Source organism: Heterodontus francisci, chromosome 1 (assembly GCF_036365525.1).
Source record: "Heterodontus francisci isolate sHetFra1 chromosome 1, sHetFra1.hap1, whole genome shotgun sequence".
Lineage (NCBI taxonomy): Eukaryota > Metazoa > Chordata > Chondrichthyes > Heterodontiformes > Heterodontidae > Heterodontus > Heterodontus francisci.
Genome location: NC_090371.1, coordinates 98,743,423 through 98,759,076, shown reverse-complemented (window position 1 = coordinate 98,759,076; position 15,654 = coordinate 98,743,423). Strand labels below are relative to the sequence as shown.

Here is a 15,654-nt window from a genome sequence, read left to right as displayed (position 1 = left end):
GGTTCCAGGTCTGTACTGAAGTAGCTGAAGTCATCCAGGGCAACAACTGGGGTGCTATAATTTCCTTCAGAGATCATGGGTGATGGCAGACAAATATCAGTAAGGGTTCCTGCTCCTGATTGCTATTCAGTGAGGTTTGGATCAGGCTCGTCTGAATGCTTACTACACTTGAAAAATCTGCAAATACTCACTGCCTAGACACACAAAGAATGGGTGTTTTGACAGGGTGCTGGAGACTTACTGAAATCTGTAGAACTGTAGCCCAGAAAATTCAGCACCTTCAGGAAGAAAATTAGGGGAAAATGTTTTTAAGTCATCACTTTAAGCATTCAGTGCTGATTAAAAATAAAGTTCATGTCCTGCCCATAAAATATATGTTCTACCTCACATACTGCTACTTGCATCTATATCTTTGCACAATTCTATCCACAAGATTAGTTGCTATGAAACAGTGTGAGTAATTGGATAGTGAAAGAATAATCTAAGTGATTATCAAAAAGTTGGTCATCCTAATATTTTCATTCTGTTTTCATTGTTAGTATTTTAAACAGGTAGTAATTCCACTAGCTCAGTGTCTGTATTTAAATAGAACCTACACTAAGCATTGAAATATAAGTTTAATTTAAGATAAACAAGACAAGCTAACCGTAGAAAATATGTATTTTTTAAAGAAATGTCAAGACCAAGCAATTAGTAAAATAGATATTACTAATATAATTTACTGCCATACGCTATTTTGCACAACCAGGAAAGTATATCTTATATATACACTATATCAACATGACAATTTAGTCATGGTAATGATATTGATAAGAGTACATTTGACACAACACTCTTAATACATATCTGAAACAACAACGGTAAAATTAAATCTTTGAGTAACGAACAGGTTTGCAATACAACTGCAGGGGGATATCTAAGGAATTTGGAGATGGTACCATATCAGATTGCAGATAATGGAATTTTGAGATAATGTTAAAAATTGTAGATAAAAGAAAATATAAAGATAATTGTTTAAAAAATATTTCAGGATCAACTCCATTGATGCATGCAATATCTGGCCGACAACTCGATACAGTGAAGCTGTTGCTTAAGATGGGGGCTTCCATCAATACTGAAGATGCCTGTGGAAGAACTGCACTGTCTCTAGCTACCTACTTGGTACAGATTTTCCGTCATTTTATTTACCTTAATTCCAGTTTGCAATGAGTATTTACATCATCTATTCTTACATATTAAGATTTGTCATATAAATCAGTGTGTGTATAGGTAAATTAAAAATTTTGGGCCAAATTTTGCTGGAGTGGTGTGCCCTATTATTTAGACTTGTTCACGAACGCTTAGGTTTAAAAAAAATTGCCATAAAGTTGCTGGAAGTGTGAGCTGCTAACAGCGAAGTGAGAGGAATAGAGCATTTGGCACCTTAGTGAATAACGGGATAATGCATCTCCTTAATCAATGAGATTAAAAGATGGAGAAATAACAAACGAAAGACTGAAAAGGAGAGAATTAATTTCAGTGAATTCAATGTCAAATCAGGTACAGAAAAAGGAATAAGGAGAGGGAAAGAAAAATTGGATTAAACGAGAGACAAACAAGAGACAGAGAGGAAAATAGAAAAATATATAAAATTTGACATTTTTTAAAATCTCCTAAAACATTTCACAACCTGTAGGAATGAGACTCCTCAATTATAATAATTTACTTTCTGGTTGAGAGGTTGATTGGCTCTGGCGAGTTTGATGGAAAAATAATACGTAAATGCAGCAACGTATTGAAAGGGTTAAGGGCAAGGGTTCACGAAGCTTACCCTGGAGCAGTGCAAATCATTCAGTAACTCGGCAATTTGCAATTCATTGGGTATCTCTAACCCACTACAAGTTGATGGCTGATTTGCACATTAGTAACAATATTCAAATTTAGTTTTTCTCAGCAAAATCTGGCCCAATGTGTTAAGTGTATTTCCTGTCCACAAAACCTTACTTCCTCTTATCGTGTTTGTGTGACACTCTTCTGTCAACTATTTCCATGATAAATTCTCATTCCTATGTTTATAACAGAAGTAGATATGTAAACTTGTCGCAATTGTCAATTTTGCATCTCCCTTGTCCTTAACTTGTACTGCAAATTGGTGCTTACATTCAGCATCATTTGTGTTTGCAAATTCCTATGCTGCAACCAATTCTACATCTCTGCTTCTCAAATTGCAGTATGCTTTGCTATTTAATTATAAATCATAATATAAGATAAAAGTAGTATAAAAAAGGACAAATGTATGACTTTCAAACAAGAACTGAATTATGTCTTCATAGCCTGTCATATCCTGGTACAATGATTCCCGGCCCTCTAATCCTGCTTCACTTGACTCCCTGGGCAGAATTTAATGACCATGGCGGTGGCCCCAACAGCGAGCCGGAAAGCCGGTGGCAACCCTGCCGCAGTGGTTTCAGGAAGCCCCGTTGAAATTCTATGCACTTCAGACAATTAACTGTCTGATGTCGGGGCTCCCATCCCTTTAAGAGTGGAGATCCCGCCTCCAAGAGCTGCCGACTAATCAGAGGAACAGCACCTCTTCAATCCAGCAGCGCCACTGGGAAAAGTGGCCACTGCTCATACTGCAGCAGGCCAGCACCAGCAACAATAGATGAGCCCCGGAATTGAGGTAAATGTGTGGGGTTCGCCAGGGCCAGTTAGGCAAACGCTGGCGGGGGGTGGTGGTCGTTGTTCGGGGAAGGGAAGGTATTTCCGAGGGGGCAGCCCTTGCTGCCGGGGGCCCTCCATGGGCCACAGAATGCCTGATCAGGAGGGCCCCACTGGTAGAAAGCCAGCAGCAGTGGGAAGAGGCCCTTGCGTAATCCTTAACTGACCAGCTAAGGGCCTCAATTGATCTTTGGACGGGAAGGCCATCCTCGATCATCCCCGCTGAGGATAAAATTGCACGCCGTCGGGAAGACAACGGGCACTCCATTCTCCCCCACCTTCCCTCTCCATTTAATGGACCCCCCAACTCCAAGCACGTCTCTAGAGGGCTAGTAAAATTCAGCCCCCGTCTGAAAAACTACTGGAGATCGACTAGCCATAAAAATACACTGTCTGAATAGTATCCGGTGTTAGATTTCACCCCAATTACACAACATGCATAAAATAACTGAAGAGACAGTAGTTCAATTTTCATGCATTCTAATTGGGGCTAAATATTCACAATCTGCTCCGCCACTGTTAACTCTGGTGAAGTAGAATTTGCATCTCGTTGGTAAGATGAAAATCTGACTCCACTTCAGCTTCTGAGATCAGACCCTTGCTGTAAAATAGGTGGGCAACAGCAATAGTGCACCACCTGTTGGACAGCCATTGGGGAGAGAACAAAATGTGGCACTTGAAAGCAGCACGTGAGTAAGGTTGGCTGGACTACCCTAAAACTGCAGATAATATTAAACTCCATCCCTTTATATGAGCACTAATTTCAACTGTAGCCTTTTATCACAACCTTGACCTGGAATAGCCTTTGGGCCTCACTTACATTGCTCCAGTGAACTAAATGGTATCTTGCCAGTGTCCAATCTGTTAATGGCTCAGGAGATGGGAGCAGTGTGTCATGCACACAAGAAGTGCAAATGATACAACAATTTTGAAAAAAATCCAGAGTTATAAAACCTGACTTTATCTTTTAAAGATGAACCTTCCTTTTAAAAAGGAAAAAATATTCCAAAATGGCTGCCAAAGGAAAAGCTTGGCCTTTGTGTATTCAAACTGACTGACAGGGATAAAGGAAAATCTTCAAAGCTAACAAGTGTCAATTGAACCCATCCTACAGCCATCCTAAAATATTGTAGAACTGAATGTCTTCTTCTGAAACAAAGGTGTGAAGTAACCACATCCTGGGCAATTGAGTGATCACCATGGGGAAGAGATCAGAGTGTCTCCTACCAGGAGGTAAGAAGTAACACAGCTTTATCATAATAAAAGCAGCCTAGAGAGAGACTGCAGAAAGAGAGAGAAGAAAAGCAACATCAAGCAGCTTGTTTCCAGCAAACCGGAAGGCACATGCCCTGTTGTAGAATCCTTCATCTACACTAGGCAGCAGTGTACTAGAAGTTATTCACTGTCTTCAACTGAACTTTCAACCAAGAGAGAAATCTATAATCATCTCAGGCCTGCAACCCACAAGAACTCAATTTCCAAGAGAATTCTACAGGTTTACTTGACCTTCCCCGAAACCTATCCCCACTTAAAATCACTTACCCCTTTTTCCTCTCTATCTGTCTCTTCCTGTGTGTGTGTGTGTGTGTGCGCGCGTGTGTGTGGGCATGCAAACGAATGCGTGAATAGATGCGGTTGTGCCAATTTTGGGATAAGGCGTATTAATAAACAACTGACTTTCTGTATTTAAGCCTACAAAAAGAAATCCTGTCGCTGTCTGTTTATTTGACAAATAAAACACCAAGGAGTTAAACCTGAATAACAAAATACACTTGCTGCAGTCAGGTGGGGAGTTGAACAGTGGGAACCACCCACAACTCACCACGCGGCTGTAACAAATTGGGGGCTCGAAGGCAGGATCTGAACCGCCACATAAATGAGACTTGGAAAACGTGAGGAAAATTGACCTCAAATTGTGGAAAAATAAACAAACAGGCGTTCTTGTATCCTTATGTTTTTTTCTTGATAATGCAAGAAACAAAGAGATGGCCATATTTAATACTAAGGAGTTGGTAGAGCAGAGAGAGAGATCCAATGATAAGTTAAACAAACAACAACTTACCCCTGAAACACAAGAAGACAGCATAGAATCAGAGTCTGAAAAAAAGAATTCTAGCTATAAACCAGTTGCAGATGAAAAGGGAAGAAATGCAGTTACAGTTGAAAATGGAGGAGATGCAGTTTTGAAAGGAAAAGGAAAGAAAGTTTCAGAAGGAAAAAGAGGAAAGAGAGATGAAAAGAGAGGAAGCAGCAAGAAAGTTTGAATTAGCAAGGCTGCAAATCCAAAATGAAAATGCTGCCAGCCACTCAAATCATATCCCCAATTCAGAGCAAAACTTTGATGTACAGAGACACTCAAGACTAGTACCAAAATTTAATGAGGAGGAGACTGAGTCATATTTTATCTCATTTGAGAAAACATCTACCAGGCTAAAATGGCTGAAAAAACTTTGGACTCTCCTCTTACAAGGCGAGTTTGTGGGTAGGGCTCGTGAAGATTTTTCTCCGCTATCAGAAGAAAGTTCCTCTGATTATGAACAAATTAAACTGCAATTCCAAATGCATATGAGCTGGTACCAGAAGCATAGAGACAGAAATTCAGACACACCCAGAAAAGACCCACACAGATTTGCATCAAATTCGAAAGAATTAAACATATGGCTTTTGATCACTGGATATGATCTCTCAAGCTAGAACCCTCAAATGAAAATTTGGGAGAAGTGATGTTACTGGAAGAATTAAAAAATAGCATCCCAAGTATTATAAGAACTCACATCTAAGAGCAAAGAGCCACAAGAGTAAAGGAAGCAGCAAAAATGGCCAACGATTATGAATTAATACACAAATCCCCAATTCAGAATAAATTTGGGTCTAGTAACTTTTCCAAGCTAGGGAGAGATAGCAAGGATGCAGAGGAAGCAGAAATGGGCTCGAGAGAAAAGGAGAGTAGGGAAGGAAAATCAGACCAGTCTCAAACTTTTAAAAGGAACCCAGGTAATAAACCAGAAGGGGTCTGCACGACATGTTTCCAGTGTGGCAAATCTGGGCATGTCCGGGCAAATTGTTGGTATGCCAACAAAAATCAGGAGGCGCTGCAGTCAAGTCCATGTCAGTGGCTTTGAAAGTGGTAACCATGTTCTAATATAACTCAAGAGCAGAGCACATTCCTGAACTTTTTACACAAAGGAAAAATGACTCCTTTTGTGTCCCAGGCACCAGGCAAAAAGATAACCATCCTCAGGGATACCGGTTGTTTTTAAACCCTACTGGCAGCCAAAATGATAGAAATGCTACCGGGAAGCAGAACAAATACCAAGGTATTGGTAAAAGGGCTTACTGGCAAATGCTTGAAGGTTCTTTTAGTTAAACTTTACCTGCAGAGTAAGTTGGTCACAGGGATAGTGACATTCGGGACCATTCTGAGCTTACCAATGCAGGGGGTAGACCTATTACTGGGCAATGACTTGGCAGGAAGCACAGTATTGTACCCAGAGGGTCCAGGATAGTCCATGGAGACTAGAGAAACTGAGGGAAACAAAAAAACTCTGTACAGCTGCAAAGGGTTGAGAAAGTCCCAAAAATCCCACAGGGGGCAATAGAGCCAGAAGAATTTAAAAGGGAACAGATACAGCCAAAAGAATTTAAAAGGGCCCAGATAGAGCCAAAAAGTTCTAAAGAAGCCAAGATAATAGCCGCAAAAGTTGAAGAAAAAGCACCAGAGATATGGTTAGCTGAAACCTTTTTTTAAAGATTTAAATAGGGACGAGGTAAGTTCTCAAACAGGAAAGCCAAGCGGGAGGGAGATGCCTCACCTAGTTGAAGTGCCACAGGGGAGTGCAGTGGAAGCTGGACAACGGCCTATGAGCAGTAGAGTCCCAGAGGACATGGGACAGATTAAGGAAAAATTATCTCTGAAGTAAAAGGAAAAGGGAAGGTAACATACCCTAAAGTGAACCACAGTTGTGAGAATTAAAGAAAATTAAAAGTGAGGTCAGTGTGGAACTACCCACTGCAGAATCAAACAATCAGGCTCCAAATTCAAAACTAATCAAACCCAACAATTTAGAGTCAGAACTCAGCAAAAACTAGGGCCAGGAGGAAATCTCAGATACCAAGCAGGGGCCAAAAAACAATTTATCACCCACTATCATCCTAGAAATAAGAACTATCAGTGTGTCAGAACCTGAATGGTTAAAGCCATGGTTAATGCATATAAAGCCATGAAGCAGTAGTTAGGGGGTAAAGCTTGTACAGACAGGGAACCGAGTAACAGAAATTTGCATACTACAAGCTTCACAACAACATGTTTATGGAGATTAATGGTCCCAAAGTAATAAAAAACTGATGTGAGAGAAACTACAACCCCATTTGACAACACATAACCAAAAGAAAAGCAATTTTTATTAGTACCTTATCCAAAGGAAGATGAAAAACTTAAACTTGAACATGAAATGGCAGTTACAAGCAATGCCAGCTGTAGCAGTTGTAAGACGGAGGACTGAATGAAATGAAAGTGCAGTAGTGTGACTCTCTATCGTCTTTCTTTCCAAACCCCCAAAAAACATAAAAATGAAATTCAAGGAAGATAGTTTTTTCCCCTAATCTGGCCTATGTCCTCTGGGATACTACTGCTCACAGGTAGTTGACGAGTTTCCTCTCTGGCACTTCAACTAGGTGAGTTATCTCCCTCCCGCTTGGCTTTCCTGTTCGGGATCTTTCCTTGTCCGTATTTCATTTTTTCTCTTTTGAGGGAGGTGTCACGCACACAAGAAGTGCGATGATACAACAATTATGAACAAAATTCAAAGAGCTATAAAAACAATCTGTCTTTTAAAAGTGAACTTTTCTTTTAAAAAGTGAAGAATACTCCAAAATGGCCACTGAAGACAAAGCTTGTCCTTTGTGTGTTCAAACAGTCTGACAGGGACAAAAGAAAATTTTCAAAGCTAAGAGGTGTCAATTGAACTTATCCTAAAACATTCCAGAATTGAATGTGTTCTTCTGAAACAAAGAAGGTGTGAAATAACCACTTTCTGGGCCATTGTGCAATCACCATGGGGAGAGACCAGAGTACCTCCTACCAGGAAGTGAGAAGTAACATAGCTTCATCTTTAAAAAAAAGTAGCCTTGACTGGAGACAGAGAGAGAAGAAAAGCAACATAGAGCAGCTTAGCAGCATTTTTCCAGCAAACCGGAAGGCTCGTGCCCTGTTGTAGAATCCTACATCTACACTAGACAGTAGTGTACTAGAAGTGATCCACCATCTTCAACTGAACTTTCAACCAAGAAAGAAATCTACAATCACCTCAGGCCTGCAACCCATGAGAACTTGATATCCAAGAGAATTCAACAGGTTTACATGACCTCCCCCGAATCCTACCCCACTTAAAATCACTTACCACTTTTTCCTTTCTATGTCTCTTCTTGTGTGCGTGTGTGTGTGTGTGTGTACGCACACGCGCACATGAGCGAATGCGTGAATGGATGCGGTTACAACAATTTCAGTATAAGGCGTATTGATCAATAAACAATTGACTTTCTATTTTTAAACCGACAAGAAAATCTGTCGCTGTCTATTTGACAAATAAAACAACAAGGGGTTAAACCCTAATAATAAAACACACGCTACAGTCAGGTGGGGAGATGAATAGTGGGAACCACCCACATCGCACCACGTGGCCGTCACAAATGGAAAATCCAGCAGATGACATTGATTCCACTTGTCCAGAGCAGACTCAACTTTCACCCATCCTTGCCCTGTAAGAAACTTCCAACTACCTGCACTTCAGGCGTACAACTATCATTATCATGTCCTCAAGAAGGATATACTTTTAAAAAAAATATTGTTCATGGGATGTTAGCATTTATTGCCCATCCCTAATAGCCTTTGAGAAGGTAGTGATGAGTTGCCTTCTTGAACCACTGCAGTCCATATGGTGTAGGTACACCAAAGTGCTGTTAGGGAGGGAGTTCCAGGATTTTGACCCTGTGACAGTGAACAAACGGCGATGTAGTTCCAAGTCAGATTGGTATGTGGCTTGGAGGGGGACTTTCAGGTGGTGGTGTTCTCATGCCTCTGCCTTGTCCTCCTAGGTGATAGAGATTGTGGGTTTGGAAGGTGCTGTTGAAGGCGGCTTGGGGAGTTGCTGCAGTATGATTTGCAGATGGTACACACTGCTGCCACTGTGCATTGGTGGTGGAGGAGTGAATGTTTAAGGTGGTGGATGGGATGCTGATCAAGTGGGCTGCTTTGTCTTGGATGGTGTCGAGTTTCTTGAGTGTTATTCATCCAGATGTCACGCAGGCCCCCAGCTGCCAAGAATGAGGCACATTAATTTCGCCACATGGACATTAAACTTAAATTTGTTGCTGGGAAGAAAAGAGGGCCTATCACAAAGAATTGCCAGGCCCCTCATCAGAAAGACATTTTTGCATACTAGCAGACAGTGTTGGAACAAAGGAACCAGTCCCTGCTCCCAATACACAGAAGACGTGGTCAGACCATTTTAGTCACATGACTAACTGGCTGTTGCAGAGTTTTGAACTGAGAGTTTTAAATTGGCCACTGAGAATTTGAACTCAGAAAGCTGTTAGCTCCTGGATTGAAAAGACCTCTCGTGGCTGGCTCGCTGCAGCCTCTCCTGTCTGCTCACATCTATTTCTCACCAACTTTGGAATCCATTGAAGACACAGGAACCCCAAGAGAGAGAAAAGTCTCCTACAGTGAACAAGGTTTAAGAAGAATACTGGGCCCCAACAAAAAGCAAGAATTACCTACAAGCAAGAACTACCTACGAAAGGATACAGTGAGCTTGAAGCACAGTAACAAGAAACTCTTCAGGTATTGCCTCAAACCTCTCCATTTTATTTTTTCTTCTGTTCTTTTCTGTCTCTATTTGCATGAGTATATCACATATGCATGCTAGCATGGGACGCGGCGTGTATCTGTAGGCATTAACCGAATTAGAGTTTAAGTTTTAATAAATTTCAGTTTTCTTCTTTAAACCTAAGAAAGCCTGTTTCTGCTCATTTCTTTGCCTTATAATTGGAAAGCAGTGAACAAGGATTCATCAAGGGGGAGCTCAAAACACAGTGTGTTTAAAATTAAATCCTGTTACAGTAAGACCAGGTGAACGCTGAAAGGTACCCCTGGACACCTTTCTCACCTGGTTGTAACACAGGCAAGTGGAGAATATTCCTTCACATTCCTGACTCTTGCCTTGCAGAGGTTGGACAGGCACTGGGGAGTCCGGAGTTGAGTTATTCAACACAGAATTCTCAGTCTCTGACCTGCTCTTGTAACCACAGTATTTATATGGCTTGACCCCCCCCCAGTTAGGTTTCTGGTCCACGGTGACCGCCCCCCCCCCAGGACGTTGATGGTGGGGGATTCAGCAATGGTAATGGCGGAGATGGTTACATTCTCTTTTGATGGAGATGGTAACTGCCCAGCACTTGTGCGGCGTGAATGTTCCTTCCACTTAGCAGCCCAAGCCTAAATGTTGTCCAGTTCTTGTTATATGAAGGCATGGTCTGCTTCAGTATGAGAGGTCGTGAATGTTACCTAATATTGTCCAATCATCAGCGAACATCCCCACTCCTGACCTTATGATCAAGGCAAGGTCATTGATGAAGCAGCTGAAGATGGCTGCTCGGACAACTACTCTGAGGAACTCCTGCAGCAATGTCCTGGAGCTGAGATGATTGGCCTCCAACAACCACAACCACCTTCCTTTGTGTGAGGTGTGACTCCAACCAGTTGAGAGTGTTTCGACCAGGTGAGAAAGATGTCTAGGGGTCCCTCTCAGCCTTCACCTGGTCTTACTGTAACCAGGTTTAATTTTTTAAAACACCGTGTTTTTAGCTCCTCCTTGGTGAATCCTTGTTCACTGTTTTCAAATTATAAGGCAAAGAAAACAGCACAAACAGGTTTTCTTAGGTATAAAGAAGAAAGGTTGAAATTTATTAAACTTAAACTCTAATTCGGTTAACGCCTACGGATACACGACGCTCCCACGCTAGCATGCATACACGATACACACATGCAAATAGAGACAGAAAAGAGCAGAAGAAAAATAAAAGTGGAAAGGTTTGAGGCAATATCTGAAGAGCTTTCGTTACGGTTCTTCGAGCTCACTGTAGAGTCCTTGATTCTTGCTTTTCATTGGGGCCCAGTATTCTTCTTAAACCTTGTTCGCTGAAGGAGACTTTTCTCTCTTGGGGTTCATGTGTCTCCAGTGGATTCAGAGGCTTGTGAGAAAGAGATGGGAGCAGACAGGAGAGATCTTCTCAGTCCAGGAGCAAATAGTCTTTTGAGTTCAAACTCTCCGGGGCTAGTTCAAAAAAAACCCGTTCGTCATGTGATCAGCTGGTCTAACCAGTCCTGGCCCTTGTGAATTGTATCCTCCTTGGCAGGCCCTGGAAAGCGTTTCCTCACCTTCGATGTCTGTTTAGTATGTAAATGTTTTTCCCCAGCCACGGCTGATCTGTTTAACAAGTAATTTCCTCACTCCAACAACAGTTAAAAATCAATGTTCATGACAAAATTGATGTGCCTCATTCTTGGCAGGTGGGGGCCGCACATGACAAGAGTTTTCGCCTTGATTCCCATTGACTTCAACTTCGCTAGGGCTCTTTGATGCCATACTCAATCAAATGCTGCCTTGATGTCAAGGGCAGTCACTCTCACCTCACCTTTGGAATTCAGCTGTTTTGACCCATGTTTGGACTAAGGCTGCAAAGAGTTCTGGAGCCGAGTAACCCTGACGTACCCCAAACTGAGCATCGATGAGCAGGTTATTGCTGAGTAAGTGCCACTTGACAGCACTGCCAATGACACCTTCCATCACTTTGCCGATGATGGAGTGTAGACTGATGGGATGTTAATTGGCCTGATTGGATTTGTCTTGCATTTGTGGACAGGACATACCTGGGCAATTTTCTACATTGTTGAGCCAGTGTTGTAACTGTACTGGAAGGAACAGAAGCCTTCAGTACTACAGCCAAGATGTTGTCAAGGCCCTTAGTCTTTGCTGTATTCAGTGCCTTCAGCCATTTCTTGATATCATGTGGAATGATTCAAATTGGGTGAAGACTGGCATTTGCGATGCTGGAGACCTTAGGAGGAGGCTGTGATGAATTATCCACTCAGTCTTTGATCAAATTCTTTGAAGAAGTAACAAAGAAGATAAATGAAGGTAGTGCAGTTGATGTGGTCTACATGGATTTTTAGCAAGGTTTTTGACAAGGTCCCATGTGGCAGACTGGTTAAAAAAATAAAATCCCATGAGATCCAGGGAAATACAGCAAGGTGGATACAAAATTGGCGCTGTGTCAGGAAACAAAGGGTGATTGTTGACAGCTGTTTTAGTGACTGGAGGGCTGTTTCCAGTGGTGTTCCGCAGGGCTATGTACTGGGTCCCCTGCTTTTTGTGGTGTATGTTAATGATTTGGATGTAAATGTAGGGGGCATGATCAAGAAGCTTGCGGACAATACAAAGATTGGTCGTGTGGTAGATAGTGAGGAGGATAGCTGTAGGCTACAGGAAGATATTGATGGTCTGGTCAGATGGGCAGAAAGTGTCAAATGGAATTCAACTTGGAGAAGTGTGAGGTGATGCATTTGGAGAGGTCAAACAAGGCAAAGGAATACACAATTAATGGGAAAATATTGAGAAATGTAGAGGAAGTAAGGGACCTTGGAGTGAATGTCCACAGATCCCTGAAGGTAGCAGGACAGGTCGATAAGGTGGTTAAGAAGGCATATGGAATCCTTTCCTTGATTAGCTGAGGTATAGAATATAAGAGTAGGGAGGTTATGCTGGAACTGTATAACTCATTGGTTAGGCCACAACTTAAGTACTGTGTGCAGATCTGGTCACCTCATTACAGAAAGGATGTAATTGCACTAGAGAGGGTACAGAGGAGATTTACAAGGATGTTGCCAGGACTGGAAAAATGCAGCAATGAGGAAAGATTGGATAGGCTGGAGTTGTTCTCCTTGGAACAGAGAAGGCTGAGGGGAGATATGATTGAAACGTTCAAAATTGAGGGGCCTGGAGAGAGTGGAGGTGAAGGACCTATTCACTTTAGCGGAGAGGTCAGTGACTAGGGGGCACAGATTTAAAGTGATTGTTAGAAAAATTAGAGGGGAGATGAGGAAAACCTTTTTCTCCCAGAGAGTGGTGATGGTCTGGAACTCACTGCCTGAAGGGGTAGTTGAGGCAGAGACCCTCAACTCATTCAAAAAGAGTCTGGATATGCACCTCAAGTGCCGTGAACTGCAGGACTATGGACCACATGCTGGAAGGTGTGATTAGAATAGGTGGAACGTTTTTCGGCTGGCACAGACCAAGATGGGCCAAGTGAACTCTTTCTGTGCCTTAAACTTTCTATGATACCACGATTCTATTTTTGGCTGAAGATGGTTGCAAACGTTTCAGCGTTGTCTTTTGCACTTTCCTTAGAGGGAGTGCAACTAAGGTTCACTACGTTTAATCTTGGGTGAGAGGCTGTCCAATGAAGAGAGATTAAGTAGAATGAACCTATATTCTCTGGAGTTTAGAATAAGAGATGCTGTCAATGAAACATATAAAATTCTTAGACTACCATAGTGGTTATGATACTGTACTAGTAATTCAGAGGACTGGACAAATGATCCAGAAACATAAGAGACACAGACAGGTTAAGTGAGTGGGCAACAAGATGGTAAATGGAGTATAATGTAGGGAAGTGTGAAGTTGTTCTCTTTGGTCGTAAAAATTAAAAAGCAGAATATTTTTTTAAAAGGTGGTAAATGTTGATGTTCAGAGAGACTTGGGGGTACTCGTACAAGGAACGCACAAAGTTAACATGCAGGTGCAGCAGGCTATTTAGAAGGCAAACAGCACGTTAGCCTATTGCAAGGGGATTGGAGTACAGGAATAAAGAAGTCTTACTAAAATTGTACAGGGCTTTGGTGAGACCGCACTTGGGAGTACTGTGTGCAGTTTTGCTCTCCACATTTAAGGAAGGATATACTTGCACTGGAGGCAGTGCAGTGAATATTTATTAAATTGGTCCCTGGAATGAGGGGGTTGTCCTATGATGAGAGGCTGAGTAAATTGGGCCTATATTCTCCGGAGTTTAAAAAAATGAGAGGCGATCTAATTGAGACATACAAGATTCTGAAAGGGCTTGATAGGGATGGAGCTGAGAGAATGTTTCCTCTGGTCGGGGAATGTAGAACGTGGGGGCAAAGTCTCAGGAAAAGGGGCTGATCATTCAAGACTGAGGTGAGGAGAAATTACTGCACTTAAAGGGTTGTGAATCTTTGGAATTCTCTACCCCATAGCGTTGTGGATGCTCCATCGTTGAATACATTTAAGGCTGGGATAGACAGATTTTTGGTCTCGCAGGGAATCAAGGGATATGGGGAGCGGGCCGGAAAGTGGAATTGAAGCCCAAGATCAGCCATGATTGTATTGAATGGCGGAGCAGGCTCGTTGGGCCATATAGTCTAGTTCTGCTCCTATTTCTTGTGTCCTTGTATTCAAATACCACCATGGCAGCTGGGGAATTTAAATTCAGTTAATTAAGTAAATCTGTAATAAAAAGCTAGTATCAGCACCAGTGACCATGACATTACCAGATTGTCGTAAAAACCAATCTGGTTACTAATGCCCTCTAGGGAAGGAAATTTTCCATCTTTACCTGGTCTGGCCTATATGTGACTCCAGACCCATATCAATGTAGTTCACTCTTAATTACCCTCTGAAATGGCCTAGAAAGCCACTCCGTTGTATCAAACTGCTACAAAGAAGTATAATAAGAACAAAACCGGACAGGCCACCCGCCACTGACCTAGGCACCAGGCATGACAAAGGCACATACAACCCAAACCCTGCAAAATCCTCCACACTAACAACTGGGGAGGTGTGCCAAAATTGGAAGAGTTGTCCCACAGACTAGTCAAGCAACAACCTGACATAGTCATACTCACAGAATCATACTCCCACCATCATAACCCACCATCACCATCCCTGGTGAAGTAAAGTGACTGCCCTTGACATTAAGGTAGCATTTGATCAATGGTGTCATCAAGCAGACCTAGTAAAATTTAAGTCAATAGGAATCAGGGGGGAAAAGTCTCCACTGGCTGGAGTCATACCTACACAAAGGAAGATGGTTGCAGTTGTTGGAGGCTAATTATCTCAGCCCTAGGACATTGCTGCAGGAGTTCCTCAGGGTAGTGTCCTAGGTCCAACCATTTTCAGCTGCTTCATTAATGACCTTGCCTCCATCATAAGGTGAGAAGTGGGGATGTTCGCTGATGATGCACAGCGTTCAGTACCATTTGCAACTCCTCAGATAATGAAGCAGTCTATGTCTGCATGCAGCTTGACCTGGACAACGTTCAGGCTTGGGCTAATAAGTGGCAAGTAACATTTGTGCCACACAAGTGCCAGGCAATGACACCTCCCCTTGACGTTCAACGGTACTATCATCACTGAATCCCTCACCATCAACATCCTGGGGGTTACCATTAACCAGAAACTTAACTGGACCAGCCACATAGATACTGTGGCTAAGAAAGCAGGTCACAGGCTTGGAATTCTGCAACAAGTAACTCACCATCTACAAGCCAGGAGTGTGATGGAATACTCTCCACTTACCTCGATGAGAGCAGCTCCAACAACACTCAAGACGCTTGGCATCATCCAGGACAAAGCAGCCCCCTTGATCAGCGCCCCATCCAGCACATTAAATATCTACTCCCTCCACTCTTGGTGCACAATGGCTGTTGGGTGAACCATCTATAAGATGCACTGCAAGAATTCATCAAGGCCCCTTCAACAGCAACTTCCAAATCCATAACCTCTACTGCATAGAAGGACTGGGGGGCAGCAGGCGCATGGGAACACCATCTTCAAGTTCCTCTCCAAGTCATACACCATCCTTACTTGGAACTATATC

The 15,654-nt window shown here is 42.4% G+C and overlaps 1 protein-coding gene and 1 pseudogene across 1 annotated transcript in view; one reads left to right on the top strand and one right to left on the bottom strand.

The window, feature by feature from the left end:
* LOC137371220 (putative nuclease HARBI1 pseudogene) overlaps window positions 1-15,654 on the bottom strand; it is a 314,069-nt pseudogene that overhangs the window by 112,508 nt on the left and 185,907 nt on the right.
* The window catches only part of ankrd55 (ankyrin repeat domain 55), a 127,138-nt gene that overhangs the window by 24,768 nt on the left and 86,716 nt on the right, over window positions 1-15,654 (top strand). Inside the window, exon 3 of the mRNA XM_068033402.1 lies at window positions 1,031-1,161. Coding sequence (XP_067889503.1) covers window positions 1,031-1,161 — 131 coding nt within the window. The remainder of the gene's footprint in view (window positions 1-1,030; window positions 1,162-15,654) is intronic.